Source organism: Microcaecilia unicolor, chromosome 6 (genome assembly GCF_901765095.1).
Source record: "Microcaecilia unicolor chromosome 6, aMicUni1.1, whole genome shotgun sequence".
Classification (NCBI taxonomy): Eukaryota; Metazoa; Chordata; class Amphibia; order Gymnophiona; family Siphonopidae; genus Microcaecilia; species Microcaecilia unicolor.
Window position 1 is genome coordinate 75,447,491 of NC_044036.1, and position 22,887 is coordinate 75,470,377.

General features: G+C 46.8%; 1 protein-coding gene across 2 annotated transcripts in view; it reads right to left on the bottom strand.

Moving 5' to 3' along the window:
- The window catches only part of CNN3 (calponin 3), a 77,265-nt gene extending 57,264 nt beyond the window's left edge, over positions 1-20,001 (bottom strand). The window contains exon 1 of one of the 2 annotated variants that reach the window (XM_030205701.1): positions 19,689-20,001. In XM_030205701.1, the coding sequence (XP_030061561.1) occupies positions 19,689-19,745 (57 nt within the window). In that variant the 5' untranslated portion in view covers positions 19,746-20,001. Of the gene's footprint in view, positions 1-18,832; positions 18,881-19,688 lie in introns of those variants that run through there. The other variant, XM_030205702.1, reaches the window with a different exon arrangement.
- Positions 20,002-22,887: the final 2,886 nt, after the last annotated feature.

The following is a 22,887-nucleotide window of genomic DNA, read 5'->3' on the forward strand; positions in this document are numbered from 1 at the left end:
CCGGCAATGTGTACCCCAGCCCTTCAGGCTAGCATCTGTTACCACCAGACACCAATCGGGGAGTGCTAGCGGCATTCCTCACTGCAGCATGCTGTCTGAGAGCTACCACTCCATACTGAGCCAGACCACAGGGAGCCACGTGAGTCTGCACTGATAATCCTGAGACATTGGAGACCATCGTTGAAGCAGGGAGCACTGCAGAGGTCTCAGGTGCGCTCTCGCCCAGGGCACTACTTCCAAGGTGGCCGTCATCAACCCTAACAGCTGGACAATGTCCCAAGCACGGGGGCGAGGCATCCTCAGGAGCAGACGGACCTGGTTCTGAAGCTTGCACCGCCTTTGCTCGGGAAGAAAAACAAACCCCGAAGCTGTGTCAAACCGGACCCCCAAATATTCTAGAGATTGAGAGGGGGGTCAGGTGACTTTTGGCCATATTGACGACCCAGCACAGAGATTGAAGGACTGAGACCACTCTGGCTGTTACCTGATGACTCTCCTCTGTCGAGTCCGCTCTGATGAGCCAGTCGTCTAGGTACGGGTGAACCCGAATACCCTCGCACCTGAGAAAAGCAGCTACTACCACCATTACCTTTGAAAAGGTTTGGGGAGCTGTGGCGAGGCCAAAAGGCAAGGCCCGAAACTGGAAATGTTTTCCCATCACCACAAAACGCAGAAACCTCTGGTGCAGGGGCCAAATTGGTATGTGCAAGTAAGCTTCTTTCAGGTCCAGAGACGTGAGAAACTCTCCTGGCTGTACCGCCGCAATGACGGAGCGCAGGGTTTCCATGTGAAAATGCCGCACTCTTGGAGACTTGTTGACTTCTTTTATTTAAATTATATTTATTGATTTTAAATCATATCACAAGCATTACATCGTTAAGAAAAACAGAAAGAAATAACATTTTTCAATACATTATTCTACCAACATAATTCAACTTCTTTCTTAGACCACAATAATTTTAGTGGAGGGGGCTAAGATACATTAGGAGTGAATCAAAAGAATAAATTTTTTAAAAAGGAATAAGGCCTGGATTCACCCACAAAACATTTATATTGTGAATTACATGTTCTTAAACTAACAGAGGATCTATTTGTTCACTTTCATCAGATCTATAAAATTTCTCAAGTGTTCAGGATCTAAGAATTGATATTTAATCTGACATTTACAAGGATATGCCAGTATAAAATTAGCACCTCATGCCTTGACTTCGTCTCTCATTGCCAAGAAAGAACGTCGTCTTTCCTGGGTAGCCTTAACTACATCTGGATATATCCAAAGAGTTTCACCATAAAATGGTTTAGCCAAATTTCTAAAGTACAACTTTTTGATCATTTTCAAATCTTGTTCAAAGACCATTGAAACAAGAAAAGTTTGCCTCTCAAAAATCCCATCATTAGAATTTTCCAAGAAGGCCGATAGGTCCTGCAATCCTTCATCCCCCTCTGTTCTCCTTTTAGGAACTGGTAAATAATATATTTTGTTGTTTGGCGGTATTAAGTCTGAAGAGAGAGATAAATTTTCAAATTTTCAACAAGATATTTTTTAAACAACTCAAGAACGTTAATTTCAGAAGAGCGAGGGAAGTTTAGAATCCGAAGGTTCAAACGTCTATTGTAATTTTCAATGTTCTCCATTTTACGATGAATTATTGTTTTATCCTTAATCAATAGATCCGTTTTATTAGTCAACAATAAGATATCTTGTTGAACCTGCGTTTTATTTGAAGAAGTTTCCTGTTTCAATGCCTCGAGCGCGATAGTTAGCGAATCCAATTTACTCACTATTTGTGTGGTCTCCTGAGCAGCTTGAGTAACTATGGATGTTAAAGACTGAATCGCAGATTCCAATGTTGGCACCATGTTCTCCCCCACAGCCTTTGGAGTGTCTCCACCGACCGGTAATTCTTGAGCAACGACTTCCGAATGCTTCTGGACCTCCAGACGCTCCCAGGCAGTTGTGGGGCATGGCGGCGGGTTCACGTCCGGCGAGGACAAAGATGTTTCTAAACCTTGTGGGGGTTAGTGCTCCTTCACTTTCCCCCACTGCAGGTAAACTTTCGCCGGTCAATCGTGGGGTGCTTGTGGCAAATCGGTCCAGCATCGTCTGAATCGTCGTACCTAAAGCTGTCAGCGGTACGCTTCTTATGACGCCCTTTCTTTTACTATGAGGCATATTCTACGATAATTTCCAGGTAAAGTGAAGGGAGTTCAAACACGCTCCGAGTGCCAGCAAGTCTAATCCGCCATCTTAGAAACGCCCCCTTGTTGACTTCTTTTAAGTCGAGGATGGGCCGAAAAGATCCTCCTTTTCACGGCACCACAAGTAAATGGAGTAACGGCTGGAGCCGTGTTCGGCGGGAGGCACCGGGGACACCACCCCTAGGTGAATCAAGCCTTGCAAGGACTCCTCTACCGCCACCCGTTTGGCGGCAGAACCGCATCGGGACTCCACAAACACGTCTCACCGGGGCATTGAATTCTATTCTGTAGCCATCTCTGATCAGGTCCAAAACCCACTGATCTGAGGAAATCTTGACCCACTCCTCGAAAAAGAGGGAAAGCCGTCCTCCTATTGCAGGAATCGAGGAGAGGGCCAGCGCACCATCATTGAGAGGGTCGCCCTTGAACTCCAGGCCTTGAGCAGGTCGCTGCGGAACGCTTGTCCGAACGAAAGGAGTTCCTCTGCTGAAAGCGGGCACGACAAGTGAACCCAGCAGAACGCCCTGGGCGGTACCTTCTAGCTTCACAGAAGCGAGGTCTGGAAGAGGAGGGGACTGCCTGACCCTTGGAAGAAGGCCGCGGCCTATCCTCGGGTAAGCGCTGGGGTTTAATTTCCCCCAAACAGGAGAAGGCCCTGGAAGGGCAACTCCACCAACCTTTGCTTAGAGGCCATGTCAGCCGCCCAATGCCGTAGCCATAGAAGGCGGCGAGCAGTCACCTCCACAGCCATCTGTTTAGCTGAAGCTCTGACCAGATCATAGAGGGCGTCAGACAAAAATGACAAGGCTGACTCCATCCACAGTGCCACCTCCGCAAGGGGCTCCACTCCATCCCCGGTCTGTTCCACTGCCTGTTGCAACCAAGCGAGGCAGGCTCGAGCAGTATAACTGCACACAGATGCCCGTAAGGCTAGGCCTGAAATCTCAAAGGACCGTTTGATTGCTGATTCCAGATGTCGGTCCTGCATGTCGACACCTCCCTCTACTGGGAGGGTAGTCTTTTTCGTCACAGCCGTGACTAGGGCATCCACTTTAGGCATGGCCAAGCGTGCCAGGTGCTCCTCACTGAGAGAGTATAAGTGCCCCATTGCCCTGGCAACTTTCAAAGGCCCCTCAGGGTCAGCCCATTGAGCCAAAATAAGCTCTTGGATGGAGTCATGCAAAGGAAAAGCTCGAGCAGGCTTCGCCCATCACAGGATCTTCAATAGATAGAGCCTGTAAGGCAACTGAAATAAGCGCTGGAGGCTCCTCGTGGTGGAAAATCCTAACCGCAGTGGGATCATCCGGATCCAGTGGCAATCGTACACCTTCCTCTGGCTCTTCGGACCACGAAGGCTTGCCAGACCCCTCAGAATCCCCACAGCCTGACCACGGGGGGGGGGGGGGGGGGGGGGCACTCTCTAAGGGGAATTTACCCTTCTGCGCTTGTCTTGCGGCCAACTGTCTGGGGAAAAAACCCTGACGGCAATCCCGGGCCGGTCTCCACCGGACAGGAACCAGGTAGCAACGCAGAGTCAGACATCTGCGGCAGAGCTCTTTTTAACATGAACGCTTTATGTAAAAGCAACACCAACTAAGGGAAGAAAGGCACACCCTGGCCTCCCGGTTCCAATCCAGGGTAAGCATCTCCCTCTTGTAGCCTCCATCCGAGGCTCCCCTCCGCTCCTGCGGGGGTCGAGCCATGCGGCACATCCAAGATGGCCCCCGCTGCCAGCTCTACCGAGCGGGAAGAAACCTCGCTTGCCATGCTTGGGCCAGCCCCGACGTCTGAAGAGCACGATTTACAGAGCCCCACTACGGATCTGCGCTTGCCACAACGTGAACAGCACTTAACCTCCGCAGCCATCGCCGAAAACAGCGGTAAATTTCCAAATGGCAGATTTGCGCCAAAACGTCCCGATCGCGGGCCCTCGGAGGAGGAGCTACAAGACTCTCTTACCTCACCAGACTGAGTCACAGAGCTCCGGTCACGCTGCACAAACAGAAGGAAGCCTCAAAATCGCATCGCTAACAAGCGCGTCACGGTTTTTTTTCCGCTGTGAGGAAAGTTAGAGGCAACAGCTACAGAGGCACTCCAGGGGTCCAGGAGAGTGGGAAAGGCAGGGACAGGGCAAACCTATATGCCTTTAAAGTGAAGCTGCAATAGCCACAACACCCCTGGCAAAAGCCCAAGAGCCACCCCAGGCAGATTTTTGAAGGAGCTGAATAAGCTGCGTCCAACCCTGCTGGGGAGATAGAAAATACTGAGAGACAGATGGCGCTAGCTGGCCAAGAGGCACTATGGTTTTTCAGTGCTCTCTATCTCCCCCTGCTGGTAGGTGGACACAACCCATTCGTAATGGATTCATCTGCTTGATAACAAGGAAACAGTATTTATTAACACTAATCAGCAGCACGTGAAGCCCCAAAACAGGAAGAGAACCTGCGCACTTCTTAATAGAAACAAAAAGGGAATGACACCCGCCTATAACTAGAGACAAGGAGTGAACCCCATCCCCGTCATTGCAAAAAAGATAGAAGGTCTTGAAGAAGCTGGCTAAGCTTTTACACCTCCTTAAAAGGAAAACGACTGTTGGAAACTTGAATTTTTGAGCATAAGAGTCAGATTTCCCTGGTCTGTAATGCCTGGCTTCCTTGAAATGTGCTTTAACCATTCAGGACTGAGGTTTAGGTTTATCTTCAGGAAGGTGCTGAACTTTCGTGCCTCCTAAATCCTTAATCTTCTCTAGGTCAGAGCCAAAGAGACATTTGCCCCTGAAAGGCAATTTAGCCAGACAAGACTTAGACGCTACATCAGCAATCCAATCTCTTAACAAAAATCATCTTTTTGCAGAGACCGCTAGGGACAGACTTAGCTGCCGCTCACAGAATATCATCCAAAGCATCTGCAAGGTAAGGCAGCGATACTTTCAAAGAAGGCAAAAAGTCAGGTGGAGAATCTAAGGCAGACAACTGCTGAACACAAGATAAAGAAGCTCTAGCAAGTAGTATACTATACTATATCATACTTTGTATTGTTATTTGAATATTTTTACTGCTGTTAATTGCATTTGAATATTTTTACTGCTGTTGTATTGTTATTTGAATATTTTTACTGCTAATTGTATTATTTGAATATTTTTACTGCTGTTGTCTATTGCTCATGTTTATTTTATTTTATATTTATTTTTTATTTAAGCACTGCGTACGACTAGTAGCACTATAGAAATGATTTGTAGTAGTAGTATTTATTCTTACTGTACACAGCCTTGAGTGAATTCCTTCGAACAGGTAGTAAATAAATTCTAATAAATAAATAAGACGTACAAAGTGCTGCCTTGGAACTTGGACAGTTTTAAAGAAGACTCAAGTCAGTGATTATGCATATCCTTGAGCGCAACACTACTTTCTACTGACCACCCGCCCTTTTAGTGACCGTCTTAATTAGGGCATCCACTTTCAGCAAAACAAACTGCTTTAAGTCAGTTGATAAAAAGGGATAAAGTTCTGACATAGCCCTTGCCACTTTTAAACTAAGAGTCAGCAGTGTCCCACTGAGCCACATGAATAGGAAAAGATTTAGAGGATCCAGGATCTTTTTGTAACAGACATTACAAAGGGGGCCGAAGACACAGCATGAGGAGAGGTATCAACAAGGACAACTAGATCCTTTTCCTGGTCTGCAACTCCTAATGTGGAACCCTGCTATACTTCGGGTTCCTTTCTCCCACATGCATCACTTTGCACTTGCTCTCATTAAATGTCATATGGTATTTGGATGCCCAGTCTCCCAACCTTTTAAGATCCTCTTGCGATTTAACAACTTTGAATAACTATGTGTCATCAGCAAATGTAATTACCTCACTAGTTACTCCCATCTCTAGATAATTTATAAATATGTTAAAAAGCAGTGGTCCCAGCACAGACCCCTGGGGAACACCACTATCTACCCTTCTCCATTGAGAATACCAACCATTTAACCCTACTTTGTTTTCTATGTTTTAACCAGTTTTTAATCCACAATAGTACATTACCTCCTATCCCATGACAATTTCCTCAGGAGTCTTTTAAGGTACTTTGTCAAATGCCTTTTGAAAATCCAGATACATAATATCAATTGTCTCACCTCTATCTGCATGTTTGCTTACCCTTTCAAAGAAATGTAGTACATTGGTGAGGCAAGATTTCCTTTCACTAAATCCATGTTGGCTTTGTCTCAATCCATGCTTACGTATATGCTCTGTAATTTTGTTCTTTTATAATAGTCTCTTCCATTTTGCTTGGCAATAAACATTGTTCCTCAAGACAGAATCTGCATCTCCACCATGCCACCTCAATTGAACTGTTTTCGTTACAAAAAACTGTAAAATTATCTATTGTATGATTAGCTGACTGCCAAAGTGTTGCAAGGGAATCTGCTTGTATGTTTCTAGAAATACAACTTTTCACCATTTTTTTAAAGGTTTTTCAATGTCAAATAAACATGGACAGATAATCACAAATTACTTGTGCTGAGTTGCAATTGGTGGAATGGTTTAGCTTAATGGCGTGTTTAGCTGATGAATGTGTTCAGACTCCTGATGCTGGCACTACAGCTGAAACACAGCCCGTGTCATATCAAGTGAAGATTCATAATAAAGACTGCTGCCCTTTGTGGTCTCCATGATCAGAGCCCTCGAGCACGTGAAACAACGCGCTCGAGGGCTCTTAGAACAAGCCTACAAATGCATGCTAATCAGCGCTTAACGCATTCATCCCCAATGATCAGCGTCCAGCGCGCCAAAGACTGGGTCGCTGGCCGCAACAAACCCTACGCCAGCTCCGAGCTGGCATTAGGGTTTGCAGATCATTGGGGAGGAATGGTGAGCTCTGTCCAGCATGCATTTGCATGCTGGCAAGCTCCCATTCCCCCCTACAGCAAACCTGCCAGCGAGGGCAGTTGAGGACGTCCAAATTTTGGACGTTTCTGTGATGGGGCAGTTGAGGACGTCCAAAATTGGATGTTTCTATGAGAAAGATGTCTCTCTCATAGAAACATCCAATTTTGGACATCCTTAACTGCCCATTGCAGAAATGTCCAAATTTTGGACGTACTCAACTGCCCCATCGCTATACCTCCGATACCCCCTTGAAATTTGGCCGTCCCTGCAACAGGGCAGTTGAGGATGTCCATCTTCCGATTTAAAGACCTGTTAAACATGTGCGGGAGGATTGTGCTGAGCGCATGCTCAGGCACAATTCTCCCGCACTTCTACCCCATAATCAGAGATAATTGCGCTGCTTAAATTTGCATGCATTATCTCTGATCACAGGTCTAATAGCGCCCAGCACTGTTCCAGCGCCATTTTAGAGCGCTGTTTGGAACAGCACGGGCTTTTGATCATCTGCCTGTGAGAGGGAGATGTATTGATCTGTGGGACACTATGGAAGGGAAAATTAGGTTCTTACCTTGGTAATTTTCTTTCCTTTAGTCATAGCAGATGAAGCCATTACGTATGGGTTGTGTCCATCAATCAGCAAGGGGAGATAGAGAGCACTCAACTTTTCACAGTGCCTCATGGCCAGCCAGCTCCACTACCTCTTTAGTATTTGAAGCTTCCAAAGCAGTATGGCAAACCGCAATGGGAAAAATATGAACTTTCCTCACAGCAAACGATGGCCCCTTAACAAGGGCATAAACTCAAAAGGAGGGAATGAACACATCCTCCTGGAGGGAATAAACTCATCCTTATTGTATAACTGGAGGGGATACACGCAACCTCCTGGAGGGAATAAACATCCTCCAAAACAAACTGGAGGGAATGGACTCATCCTCCTATAAGTGAACATGAATCCTGAAGACTGTTTTCCAACTTTCTCCCAAGGAAGGAACTTCAGGAAACAAGAACACAACCTGAAACAGATTCACAGCATACAGACAATCATACAGGGAGGGCTCACGGCTTCATCTGCTATAACTAAAGGAAAGAAAATTACCAAGGTAAGAACCTAATTTTCCCTTCCTTGTCATCAAGCAGATGAAGCCATTACGTATGGGATGTAACAAAGCAATCCCTATATAGGGTGGGAACAGGTCACACCACGCGCTAGCACTTGTGCTCCAAAACTCGCATCCCTCCCAGCAGCTACATCCAGCCTGTAATGTCGGGCAAAAGAGAGCTTAGAAGCCCATGTTGCTGCACTGCATATCTCTTGAAGAGAGAGAGTGCTTCAGTTTCAGCCCAAGAGGAAGAAATCACTCTGGTAGAATGCGCCTTAAAGGCTACAGGCGGAGACCGGCCAGCAAGCAGATAAGCTGAAAAGATAGTTTCTTTGAGCCAACGGGCAATAGTGGCTTTAGACGCTGGAGACTCTCTGCGAGGACCTGATAGCAAAACAAACAGATGATCATAGATCCTGAAACAGATAGTAACTCGCAGATACTGCAGCACAGTCCTGCGCACATCCAACAGGTGCAACTGCCCAAAAGATTCTGGAAACTCCTCCTTATCAAAGGAGGGCAAGAAAATAGGCTGGTTTAGGTAAAACGCTGAAACCACCTTAGGCATGAAGGAAGGCACGGTCCGAACCGTGACCCCGGACCCTGAGAATTGCAGAAATGGGTCTCTACAGGACAGCGCCTGGAGCTCTGACACCCGTCTCGCCTAAGTAATGGCCACAAGAAAAACGGCCTTTAGTGTCAAATCTTTCTCCGATGCTCGCCGAAGCGGCTCAAAAGGAGAAGCCTGCAGGGCCTTCAAAACTAGCTCCAGGTTCCAAGCTGGACAGGGTGCTCGCACAGAAGGCCGGAGCCGAAGCACCCCACTAAGAAACCATGCCACATCTGGATGAGCAGCTAAAGACACGCCTTCAACCTTACCACGAAGGGAGGCCAACGCTGCCACTTGCACCCGCAGGGAATTATAGGCCAAGCCTATTTGTACACCATTCTGCAAAAAGTCCAGAATCGGCGAGACAGGAGCCCGCATGGGTATGATCGCTTTTGAAGCACACCAAGACTCAAACTGACGCCAAATCCTGGCAAAAGCCACGGAAGTGGAACGCTTGCGGGCCTGCAGGAGAGTGGAAATCACTGTGTTTGAATAGCCTTTGTCTCTCAATTGCGCCCTCTCAATCGCCATGCCATAAGACCAAAGCGACAGGCGTCCTCCATGGCTACCGGGCCCTATGACAACAGGTTCGGTACCAGAGGTAAAGGAAGGGGAGCCTCCACTAGCATCTGTCGGAGGTCCGCATACCAAGGCCTCCTGGGCCAATCCGGGGCGATGAGGACCACTTCTCCTGGGTGCAGGCGAATCCGCAGGAGCACGCGCCCTATCAAGGGCCACGGAGGGAACACAGATAGTAGGCCCGGAGGCCAGGGCTAAGTCAAGGCATCCAACCCTGCCGAGCGAGGATCTCTCCATCTGCTGAAGAAGCACGGGACTCTGGCATTTGAACTTGTCACCATAAGATCCATCACGGGCTTGCCCCATTTGGCACTTATCTGCAGGAATACTTCGTCTGCTAGTACCCATTCTGCTGGACCGATCTGATGCCTGCTTAGATAATCGGCTTGCACGTTGCTCTGACCTGCAATGTAAGCTGCCAACAGAAACTGAAGATGCAGCTTGGCCCAGTGGCAAATCTGTTCGGCCTGTGCGACCAGTGCTCTGCACTGAGTGCCGCCTTGTCGACTTATGTAGGCCACTGCTGTCGTGTTGTCCGACATCACTCTGACAGCCAATCCTTCCAGGGTCACTTGAAAGGCCAGAAGCGCCTGAAACACCGCTTTCAACTCCAGGCGGTTGATGGACCACTCCGACTCCTGGGTGTCCATAGACCCTGGGCATGCTTCCCCTTGCACTGTGCGCCCCAGCCCTTCAGGCTGGCATCTGTCACTACTAGACACCAATCGGGGCGCGCCAGCGGCAGTCCTCGCCGCAGCATGCTGTCTGAGAGCCACCACTCCATGCTGAGTCAGGCCGCAGGGAGCCAAGAAAGTCTGCATTGATAATCCTGAGAAACTGGAGACCATCTTTGAAGTAGGGAATACTGTAGAGGTCTCAGGTGCGCTCTCGCACAGGGTACCACTTCCAACGTGGCTGTCATCGATCCCAGCAGCTGGACAATGTCCCAAGCTCGCGGGCGGGGCATCCTCAGGAGCAGACGGACCTGATTCTGAAGCTTGCACCGCCTTAGCTCGGGTAGGTATACATAGCCCGAGTCTGTGTTCAACCTGGCCCCCAAATAGTCTAGAGATTGCGAGGGGGTCAGGTGACTTTTGGCCATATTGACAACCCAGCCTAGAGATTGAAGTACTGAGACCACTCTGGCTGTAGCTTGATAGCTCTCTGTTACAGAGTCTGCTCTGATGAGCCAGTCGTCTAGGTACGGGTGAACCCTGATACCTTCTCGCCTGAGCAAAGTAGCTACCACCACCATTACCTTCGAAAAGGTTGGGGGGAGCTGTGGCGAGGCCAAAAGGCAAGGCCCGGAACTGGAAATGTTTTCCCAACACCGCAAACCTCAGAAACTTCTGGTGCGGGGGCCAAATTGGTATGTGCAAGTAAGCTTGTTTCAGGTCTAGAGACGTGAGAAACTCTCCTGGCTGTACCGCAGCAATGACGGAGCGCAGGGTTTCCATGTGGAAATGCCGCACTCTCAGGGACTTAATTCTTTTAAGTCCAGAATAGGGCAAAAAGACCCACCTTTTCGCGGCACCACAAAGTAGATGGAGTATCGGCTGTAGCCGTGTTTGGCGGGAGGTACCGGGGACACGGCCCCTAACTGAATCAGACCTTGCAAAGTCTCCTCTACCGCCGCCCATTTGGCGGCAGAACCGCATCGGGACTCCACAAACACATCTCTTACTGGGGCGTTGAATTCTATTCTGTATCCATCTTTGATCAGGTCCAGAACCCACTGATCTGAGGAAATATTGGCCCACTCCTCGGCAAAGAGGGAAAGACGTCCTCCGATGACAGGAAGCGAGGAGGGGGCCGGCGCCCCATCATTGAGAGGGTCGCCCCCGAACTCCAGGCCTAGAGCCGGTGGCTGCGGAACGCTTGTCCGAGCGAAAGGAGTTCCTCTGCTGAAAAACGGGCACGAGAAGTGAACCCAGCAGAACGTCCCGGGCGGTACCTTCTAGCTTCATGGAAGCGAGGTCTAAGAGGAGTGGACCGCCTGGCCCTTGGAGGAAGGCCTAGACCTATCTTCGGGCAAGCGCTGGGGTTTAGGATCTCCCAGGCCTTTAACAATTTTCTTCAACTCCTCACCAAATAGGAGAAGGCCTTGAAAGGGCAACTTCACCAACCTTTGCTTAGAGGCCGTGTCCACTGCCCAATGTCGTAGCCAAATAAGATGGCGAGCCGCCACTGCTACTGCCATTTGTTTAGCCGAAGCTCTGACAACATCATAAAGGGCATCAGTCAAAAAGGACAAGGCCGACTCCAGCCGCGGAGCCACATCCGAGAAGGGCTCCGCTCCATCTCCGGGCTGTTTCACTGCCTGTTGCAACCACGCCAGGCAGGCTCTAGAAGCATAACAACTGCATGCAGACGCCCAAACAGTAAGACCTGCAATTTCAAAGGACCGTTTAAGTGCTGCTTCCAGCTTACGGTTTTGTATATCCTTCAGGGCAACTCCTCCTTTCACAGGGAAGGTAGTTCTCTTTGTCACCGCAGTGACTAGGGCATCTACTTTAGGCATTGCAAAGCGAGCAAAATGCTCCTCACGCAGAGGGTATAATTGCACCATAGCCCTCGAAACTTTCAAAGGTCCCTCGGGGTCAGCCCAATGAGCGGAAATAAGCTCTTGGATGGAGTCATGCAAAGGAGAGGCTTGAGCAGACTTTTTGGTACTAGCCATCCTAGGATTCACAGAGGAGACCGTTCCACTGTCAGGCTCTTCAATAGAAAGGACCTGTAGGGCATCTGAAATAAGCGCTGGCAGCTCATCACGGTGGAAAATCCTCACCGCGGAGGGATCATCCAGATCCTGTGGTAATTATGCACCTGACTCTGGCTCCTCAGACCACGAAGACCTGCCAGAACTCTCTGAATCCTCACAGCCTGACCACGGGGGGGGGGGGGGGGGGGAGGAGGTGCACCACAATCTGAAGGGGAATTAGCCCTTCTACGCTTTTCTTTATGCCAATTATCAGGGAAAATAGCCTCAGTGGGCAGTCCCAGGCCAGAATCCACCGGGGAGGACAATAGAAGGGGCCTCAGACGACCCTTGAGGGAGAGCTCTTTTCAGCATGTATGCTTTATGCAATAACACAAAATCAGGGGAGAAAAACTCGCTCTGGGCACCCAGATCCCGTCCGGGGCTAGCCGCTCCCTGAATAGCCTCAATTCGAGGTCCCCCCCCGCGCTCAGGGCTCTCCATCTCTACAGAGGCCGCGCCATGCGAAGAATTCAAAATGGCGTCCGCTGCCAGCTCTGAGCGGGAAGAATCATCGCTCGCCATGCTCGGGCCGGCTCTTACACCTGTACAGCACGATTTACAGAGCCCCGCTACTGATTTTGCCTTGCCACACCGGGAACAGCACTTTACTTTCTCTGCAGCCATTGCCGAAAACGGCGGGAAAATTCAAAATGGCGGTTTCGCGCCAAAAACGCCCCGATCGCAGGCCCACTCCGGAGGAGTTAGAAAACACTCTTACCTCACCGGAGTGAGTATCACAGCTCCGGTCCCATAGAAGAATCAAAGGAAAACCTCTGTTCCATTTTTTTTTTTTTTAACGCAGTGAAGAAAGCAGAGGTAATAAGAACTCCGGAGGCTCAGATGAGTGGGAAAGGCAGGGAAAGGCGAACCAATGTGCCTGCATCCACTGAGTGGGAAAAGACAGGGAAAAGCAAGCTAATATGTCCACATCCACGGGGGCATGGGTAAGGCAGGGAAAGGGCTAACCTATGTGCCTTCAAAGTGAAGCTACTATAGCCTCTAACACCCCGGCTAACAATTGGCAAGCCAGGAGCCACCCCCAGGCAGATTTCTGATGGAGCTCGAAGAAGCTGCAGCCACCCTGCTTGGGGAGATAGAGAATACTGAAGAGGCAGTGGAGCTGGCTGGCCATGAGGCACTGTGAAAAGTTGAGTGCTCTCTATCTCCCCTGCTGGTTGATGGACAAAACCCTATACGTAATGGCTTCATCTGCTTGATGACAAGGAAAGCAATGCTTTTGCCTCCACACAGCCATCTTTCAAAATAGTGGTGCTGAATACCCTGACACAGCACATGGGATCCGGCAGTACAGAGGCAGAAATAAGTGGGTATTGCTCCTAGTTCTTCTTGAAGGTATGCCAGAGGGGGAGGGAATGCCACCACACACTAAGGACCCTGTTTACTAAGGTGCACTAGTGCTTTTAGCATGCACTAAATGCTAGACACACCCATATATTCCTGTGGGCATCTCCAGTGTTAGCACTCACTATAAACGCTAGCGTGCCTATAGCACGGTTTAGTAAACAAGGCCCTAAGTTTCTTTTGGGGAGAATCTGTGGGTGGTGAAACACCAGACACCAAGGCAATATGTCTGTGGGAGTCTTTGGTGTGGCAGTCAGGTCATGGCTGTGGGGGGGGGGGGGGGGAGGGAAGGGGAGTGGTCAGAGCTATCAGCAGATGTGGGGAGTAGGGCCTATTAGCTTTTCTGCCCAGATGTAGCACAGAAAGCTAGCCCTTCTACACAGCCTCAAAACAGGCAATATAGTTTTGCTTTGCTTGCTTTAAATGTAAGCCACATTGAGACTGCAAATAGGTGGGAAAATGTGGGATACAAATGCAACAAATAAATATTTACAATACTTCCCTGCATTGCGGTGAAATAGCTAATAGCCGATTACCATTCGTAGTAACATAGCAGAAACGGCAAATAAGACCTGTACGGTCCATCCAGTGTGCCCAACAAGATTCCATATGGTATGGGATACTTATAGCTGATCTTGATTTGTCCTTGCCATTTTCAGGGCATACACCATAGCCGTCTATCCAGCACTGTCCTTGTTCTAAAATTTCTGAAGTTATCGTTGAAGTCCCTGAATGCTCCGCTCCAGCCCATCCAAGTCTATTCAGCCACGATCAGGGCACAGACCGTAGAAGTACTGGCTTTGCTTCCCAATTAGCGGAGTTGCTACCTAATCTCCGCTAAAGCTTCTTTGAATCCATTCCTTCTAAACAGGATTCCTTTGCATTTATCCCAAGAATTTTGAATTCCGTTACCGTTTGCATCTTCACCACCTTCCTCAGATTATCTACCACCCTCTCTGTGAAAAAATGGTTTCTGACATTCCTGAGTTCACCCCCTTTCAACCTCGATTCATGTTCTCTAGTTCTACCACCTTCCCGTCTCTGGAAAACGTTTGTTTTCAGATTAATACTTTTTAAGTATTTGAACGCCTGTATCAAGTCACCCATTTCTCCTTTCCTCCAGGGTACACATGTTCAGATCAGCAAGTCTCTCCTCGTACATCTTACTACGCAAACCCCATACTATTTTCATCGCTCTTCTTTAAACCACTTCAAGTTTTTACATCCTTAGCAAGATGCGGCTCCAAAACTGAACATAATACTCCAAGTGAGGCCTCACCAACGACTTGTACAGAGGCATCAACAGCTTCTTCTGTCTGCTGGTTATACCCCTTTCTATGCAGCCTAGCATCCTTTTGGCCACAGCCACTGCCTTGTCAGATTGTTTCATCACCTTAAGATCCTCAGACACCAGCACCTCAAGGTCCCTCTCCAGAGCAGAGTTTACCAATCTCTCCCCTCCTATCTGGTACATCTCTTAGATTTCAGCACCCAAAGTGCATCACTCTGCACTTCTTAGCATTAAATTCTGCCAGATCCTTGACCATTCTTCCCAACGTTTGCAGATCCCTTCTCATGGGTGCTACTCCCTCCAGGGTATCCAATCTATTGGCTATCTTCTTGTCATCTGCAAAAAGGTAAACTTTTCCTACTAACCTTTCAGCGAACTCTCTCACAATTAAACAAAATCAGCCCCAGAACCAACCTCTGAGGCACTCCACTACTCCCTCCTTTCCTCCGAGAGGTTTACCACTGACCTCTTTCGCCTGTCGGTCAACCAGTTTCCAATCCAGTTCACCACTTTGGGTCCTAAGTTGAGCCCTCTCACCTTATTCATTAGTCTTCTGTGAGGGACCGTATCAAAGGCTTTGCTGAAATGCAAATAGATAACATCTAGCGCATTCATTTTAATATGTTGTGCTGCTGTCTACCACTTGAGTTAACTTTTGCACTAAACCCCTTCTTGCATTGCAGGGCCAGCATTAGCCCCTCTTACTGAAGACCTGGAAAGCAAGCTGCCCCAACCTGCTCTAATTTCAGATATCTGTAGTGTGTGATGTTTATATCACAGCCTTACACGTCTGGTCAGTTGCTTTACAAAAAAATTGCTCAAAATAAAATGCAAAGTGTTCTTGTTATAGATAACTATTTTCTTTTCAAGCTATTGTACCTATGAATGTATCAAATGCAAAAAAAGAAAAATTGTGTTATATTGCTCGATTTACTGTTAACTAGTAAAAAAGGCCCGATTCTGTTTTAAAGGAAATGGGCGCTAGCAAGGTTTTCCTCGGAATGTGTATGTTTGAGAGAGTGTGTGTGAGTGACTGTGTGAGAGAGACTGAGACTGGGTGCGAGTGTGTGTGAGAATGAGAGTATGTGCCAGGGTCCCCCCTCCCTCCCAGTTCCAGGGCCCCCCCCCCGGTCTGTCTCCCAGTTGCAGGGGGGTCCCCCCCTTCCTTCCTTTTTCCCCAGTTGCAGGGTCCCCCCCCCTCCCTCCTCTTGTCCTCCACTTTTTAAGGCACTGTCTATCCAGTTGAAACAGCTTTAGACTTGTTTCAGATGGAACAACAATTTAAAAACGACAATGTGAAGCAGCAGCTCCTAGGTTTGCTTGTTTTTGAGTGTATACCAATGACGGCTGCGTAGGGGAGTGGAAACAGATTAACCAATGGGCTTCCTTGCTTACCGTAGACTTGCTTTGCTCACTTCCACTCCTGTCTATTAAACGTCCTGCAGCATCTCATAGGTTTGCTTGCTTTGTTTTGAGCGAACGGGGATGACGGCTGCGCTGGAGACGGACCCGCTGCTCTTTCCCTCCCCCCTCTTCCGAGTCGCCACTGGACCCCGACCCCCGCTCTGAGCCCTCACCCGCCTCCTCCACATTGGACACTCGCCCGCCGTCTCGCCACCCTCCCTCTTCGTCCTCTCCGACAATCCGAATCCGGACTTGGAGGAGAGGGAGGGCGGCGGCGGCTTTTTTGAGGGTGGTTAGTGTGTGCGGGTAGTTCGGAAGGTTGGCAGCCAGTCTCGAGCAATTCCTAGGCAGGGGAGGAGTAGGGAAACCCCTGCCTGGGTCGCGGTTGGTTGCTGGGCGTCAGGCTGGTGACTTCACCCGAGGCGCAGCCAATCAGTGGCACTTCATTGGATTCGATGAGTTGTGTGGGATTCATGACGTCAGTTTGATCTACCGCACCTAGCAGACCACCTCCGAGGGAGCCACAGTTCCAGGCAGCCTCAGAACGTTGGAGGTGAGAATTATTATATAGGATAAATTAAGTTGGAAAGAATGCCACCTACAAGCAAGCTAAGTTCAGAACACAAAAGTCATTACAAACCTCTCTTCTGCATAGGATGAGCTTCTGCATTAATAGCAGTATAGCAAAATGAAGAACAGAAAAGCCAATGATGCAGCCATGGTTCTAATAAGTCTTGACCGGCTGATGAGTATGCCTTCTACTAAGTTCTTAGAAACGGCAATCCCTGGTTAGCTACGGCAAAACAAAAAGCTGGGTCAACTAAGATGCTTACATATATGTAACTGTGTTTCTATATTTAAATGTATAGACTTGTGAGGAAAACAGTTCCATTATAATACCTATAGTTTATCAACTAAGATGCAGCCACCTGCTGCTGAAAACCCCCATTTGAATCCCCTGATTAAAACAATTCTTTTAAACACATTTCTGGTCTGTAAACCACCATGATTTTATGGATGGCATATCATTGCACTTAAATATGCCTAGTATTACCAAGCATCCATTTACTCTTTAAAAACTTAAGTGTGGTTGCCACAGAGTTTCCATGCATTGAAGAGGATTATCAGTAGGGTTAGAACTAAATAGAAGCCCCATGACAAACGGTCATGGGGCTCCTACTATCTTCTAGTCCCAAGAGATTATGTTGCTCTGTCAAGCCCAGATGTATACAAACTGAAAGAAAAAGAATTATTCTATTTATAGGCTATTTGTAAAGGATTTAGAAAGACTCCACTACTCTTCCCATGATATGCCAAACCAAATATGGCCCATCATTCTGAAAGATTTAAAGCAAGCAAAATACTAAACGGAAACCTATGCTTTATTTCATTTGCACTTGTATGTAAATAAATAGATACACTGCTAATTTGAGCAAATGAAAAGTGTAAACTAATGGCATTTTGAAGGAAAGAGTTAACTACAAAATAAATCTGCTACTCGATTATGACAAAGCTTACACAATACCCTCCAAAGTTTTTCTACTTGATTTTTCCCCAATGTACTCTTATATAGTTCTAAAACCTCCTCATTTAATCTTTACTCATTTAGGGCCCTGTTTACTAAGGCGCATTAGCATTTTTAACATGCCTACAATTAACACGCGCGTTAACCATGAAGGCACCTATAGGGATCTTGTATGCGCGTATGGTTAACGCGCATTAAAGACTAACATGCCTATAAGGCTGCTTAGCAAACAGGGCCTTTAATCTTTAAGCAGCAGTCATCTGATCAAGGTGGTAAAATAGCAACAAGAACAAAAAAACTAAACAGAAAAATGATTCAATAGAAAGTGTACCTGAATGTTCTAAAAGGTCATGTTTACAAAATGCTACCACTTCAATGTATTAAGCTTATATATAGTAAGAAACGTACTGTTGCCCAAGAATAAAGAAAGACACTTGGGGCTGCAAATGTGAATACAGTTAAATGTTAAGTAGTAAATGGCATCAATATAGCTTGTGTTTCTGGTCTAAAAGAATCCTGCTTACGAATCTTACACGAGCAGGGAAGAAAAAAAAAGCGTTGCACCATAAAATTAGTAAGAGAGCAATTCTGAAATGGCTATGTTCCCATGAGCTGAACAGGGAAAAAACCCTGAAGCGGCAGGGCTCCTTTGTGCGTCCTTTGGCTGAAGCCCTCCAGAGAAGACAATGAGTATTCTGTGCACAGCGCCCGCGTCGATTGGCTGCTTCCCTTTGCCCAGGACCCATGATATAATACCATCGGAATGTGCAGGGGGAGGGGACACTGCATCTTTCTCCCAGACTTAAAAAGCCGCTTAATTAAAATCAGAAAGGAATACTTACAAGTATTTTTTCTTAAAGAGAACCAAGTATTAAGAATATACCTCCACAACTTTAGAAGTAGGTTAGACCACATTCATCTCCAAATAAACCTCAGCCGCCCAATGCCAAAACCCGGGAGGGCTGCTGAAAGCATTACTATTTCTAAAACGCTTTATAACCACAAACAATTACTTCAGATCTGATAGGACTAACACAACAAGTTAATAAAAATTAACAGCAGCAAATTCAAATATGAAAAGTCCTCAACTTCTACATACACTTTTAAAAACAGAAGACCTACATAATTGAATGCAATATACAAAAGAGTCTGCATAGAATGTCGGTCTGTACTTGACAACTTTGTTTATAAACCAAAGTATCGTTTTCCTTTCATAGGTAGTCCATATCTTTCTTAGATTGCTATATTCGCCCAGGTCGGCGCCTCCAAACTAGAAAGAGACATCTTGTGCACGACCAAACAGTTTTACTACGTTACTGCATGCATAGAGGTGTGCGGGGTGCTAATGGGTCCGGCTTCAGCATGCTTCTGCCTCCTCCAAATATCCTTTTAAACGTATCGGAAGCCATGCAAGAGACAGCAAACCGAGAAAAAAAAAACTGATTTCCATTCCACAGGGCGAGCCTCCTCCAGTTCTCACCGGCTGATATTTAGTATTTCCCTTACGCCAAACAATGAGGAATAGGAAAGGGGAGGGGGCAGGTGGGTATGAACACGTAGCCTGCTTCCAAAGGAGTGGAAAAAAAAAAAAAAAAGACCGTGGCAAAGACAATCGCAGCCTGCGAGACGACCGAACTACACGCAATAGCGGACAGACTGACAGACACGAAGAGTGAAACTAGCCCAAGACAAAGACAGAAAGAGTAGGGAGTATAGCAAAAAAAATAAGAGGAGCAGCCTCCTGCCAGAGCAGAAACTGCCAAGAGTACCACCAAGCACCAGAACCAGCTTTAAACAGCAACGAAGACCAAAAAGAAAAAAATATATATATAAGTCAGAAACCATATCAAAAAACAAGAAGATCCCGCAACTCTCTGAACAGAGGGAAGTAAAAGTCCTCCGCGTGAAAGAACCGAGATTGAGCAACGCTGGCAGAAACCGCTAGGCCCCCTTCCTCCCCCCGCGTCGCAGCCTTTACCTTGTTCTTGACCTCGGCTGAAAGGCCATAAGACGGTCCCTTATTGAAGTGGGTCATGGTCCGGGCGGAGAACGGCGGCCACTTCTTCCTACACCCTACGCGCTCCTTTCCCGCACTGCAGCGCTCTGTCTCCTCCAGTAATCCAGCGCCACCAGAAAGTTCTAGTCGTCCCTGCAAGAAGCTCGCGGCGGCCAGGAGAGGGGGGATAGCTCCTCTCTCTCACGCGTACATCGGGCTACTGTCATTGGAGAACAGGGCGGGCCAATCGAAATCCAGGATTACGTCATAACTGGAGTCCGAGCCAATCACGCTAGCCCTGAGCGACAAGTTTTGGGGTGCAACTCGGTGGTATGGACTGTGAGGCTGCTGGGTGCACAGCAAATCTACCCAAATAACTGCTATGTTAGAGGAGCAGGGCGCTGCAGAAAATTGGCACGTCGGTGCTAGTGCTTATTGGATGCAATCCTGCAGGAATTTGCAAAAGTTTGGTTCAGCTGCAAAAATCTGCTACGCCCTGTGCTACGTGATACAAAATTTAATTTATGTTTCTGTTGATTTGGTTCTTGATATGCCGCCTTTCTGAAAATAAACAAGGCAGTTTATGTGGTACGTCCAGGTAAAATATAATAAAAGCATAGGAAGGAAAAAGAGAAGAAAACTGATGCAGAGATTGAGATTACACATACTCCACCCATGAGATTACACATACTCCACCCATGATCTACTTTTTTTGTCAGGTACACCATACCAGCACTGTACCCTTCAATGACATACACTTTGTAATTATAAAATAAAAAGAGAGGTCAAACTAGTCTAGAACAAAGCATACATGTTAATTTATTTAACCATTCCCTGGTACTAGTGTTAGATTCTTGATGTGTCGCCTTTCTGAGGTGTGCATGGGGACATAATCCTGTCCCCATTCCCCCCTCCCCAGTAAATTTGTTTCCATCCCCAGTCAATTCTTTTCCATCTGCAGCATAAGTAGATCTTCTAGCACCAATATCACAAATCTCCTGTGGTCCCTATCTTCATGTATACCTCTAGTGGTTTACATATTACATACATGTATTTTGTCCATAGTGGGCTTACAAGTGATCAATATTTGTACCTGGGGCAATGGAGTGTTAAGTGATTTGCCCAGGATCACAAGGAACTGGAGTGGGGATCCAAGTTCCTCCAATTCTCAACCCATTGTGCTAACCATTAGAATGTAGGATGTATTTAGGAAGTTAGAGAAGTAGGGCATCAGGCTTCAGATCCTGCTTTTGTCGCTGTCACTCCTTGAATTAATTTCATCACCCTTTATTGTCTGAGGTATAATTATGTCTAATATCCAAATCCAATAATGTTGCCCATTGATCTTGGACATACATGAGGTGATGAGGTTATTTTCTGATGGTATGCTGCTAGTGTCACATGTAACAGCTATTGCTTTGATGTCATTGGTAGCCCGTGGTATAATTACATATCTATTTCATGTTTTGACATTTGTTCTCTCTTGGTACTTTCACAAAACTTGAAAAAGGGGTAGAAAACAAACAGTACAAATTAACTAGGTCACAGGCACCAGGAATTGAAGGAATTAGGTGACTGAAATCAATGTTTATATATCACCCAGCAGCCAGGCTGGGTTGTGATGTCATCATGCATTGTTTAAGAGGTATTCTGCCTTATAGTTAAATATGATGATCACAATTACAGAGGCAATGCTATTAAGTAATTAAGAAGGATAGCGCTTTTCAAGATAGAAGATGCCACTTTTTCTTGCTGACGCCATTTCTTTCTCCAGTTTAAGTGCGGCAAAATCGATACCTATAGTCAGTGCATCACGCATTGATAGATCGCCAATTCACATGTGGCAGGATTTTAAACATCACTTTCTGTGTTAACAGGACCCCTGACAAAGACCTGTGCGCCAAAACACGGCCCATGTTGGATTACACTTGTCAGTGCATCCTCTATATTGCATTTGGAGAATAAACTGTGGATATTTTTCAGCGAATGCTATATATTTGATTTGAAAAATAAACTGAGCCATTGGCTATCCTGGTACTTATTTTATGGTTATCCAATGTAACTCACCTTGAGCTACTACTGAAAAAGATGTGAGCAAAGTCTAAATAAATAAATGGTGTCTTCCACTCTTTGTTTGACTAAAGCAAGTCTTATAACCATAGTAAAGAGTTGCAGGATATCTCTAACTGCATAGCGTCTTTATTTGCTTTGCTTTCTGCATAAAAGAACTGTAATATATTTAGGGCCCTAGTTATAAGTTGCATAAAACTTTATGTTATGATAGATATTTGACTTCATGGAAATTTACAGCTGCATTTACTAACCTGCAGTACCTGACTTCTGGAACATATCTTAATACAATAGGTACTGGTTCTGTGGTTTTCTCTTTCTTTGTATTGCAGTAGGTTTGTTGTAGGTTTTGTAATTTAATATGTAATATTTCTAGAGATAATTTTAGAGTTGTGACCTGCTTTGTTTGAAGTTAGAATTTGAAGGCATTTATTCTTGTTTTGGTGTTTGTTTGTTTGTTTGTTTGTTTGTGTGTGGGGTGGGGGGGTACATAAGTATTGCCATTACTGGGACAGACCAAAGGTTCATGAAGCCCAGCATCCTGTTTCCAACAGTAGCCAATCCAGGTTACAAGTACCTGGCAAGATCCCGAAACAGTACAATACATTTTATGCTGCTTATCCTAGAAATAAACAGTGGATTTTCCCCAAGTCCATTTTACTATGGACTTTTCTTTTGGGAAGCTATCCAAACCTTTTTAAACCCTGCTAAGCTAACAGCTTTTACTACATACTTTTGTAACGAATTCCAGAGTTTAATTATTTGTCTGGTGCTGCTATTTTCATTTCTCCGCTAGCTCCTTGCTCCCTCTGCCCCGGAACAGGAAGTAACCTGTTCTGGGGCAGAGGGAGCAGGGAACCAGTGGAGTCGACAGGCGCGTGGCTGCTCGCTGCACCCCTCCAGTGGCGTGCACCCGGCCCCGCCCTTGGTACGCCGCTGCTTTGAGGATGTACCCATGCTAACTGCACAAGTGACAGTGTGCACTCATTAAACTGTACTAACTGCAATGTGCAATCCATGACAATCTCCACCCATATCCCACCCAGTTCCACCCCCATCCTGGGCTACTCAGTATATACGTTTCAGCATATTGTCTGGTTTTAGCGCTTGG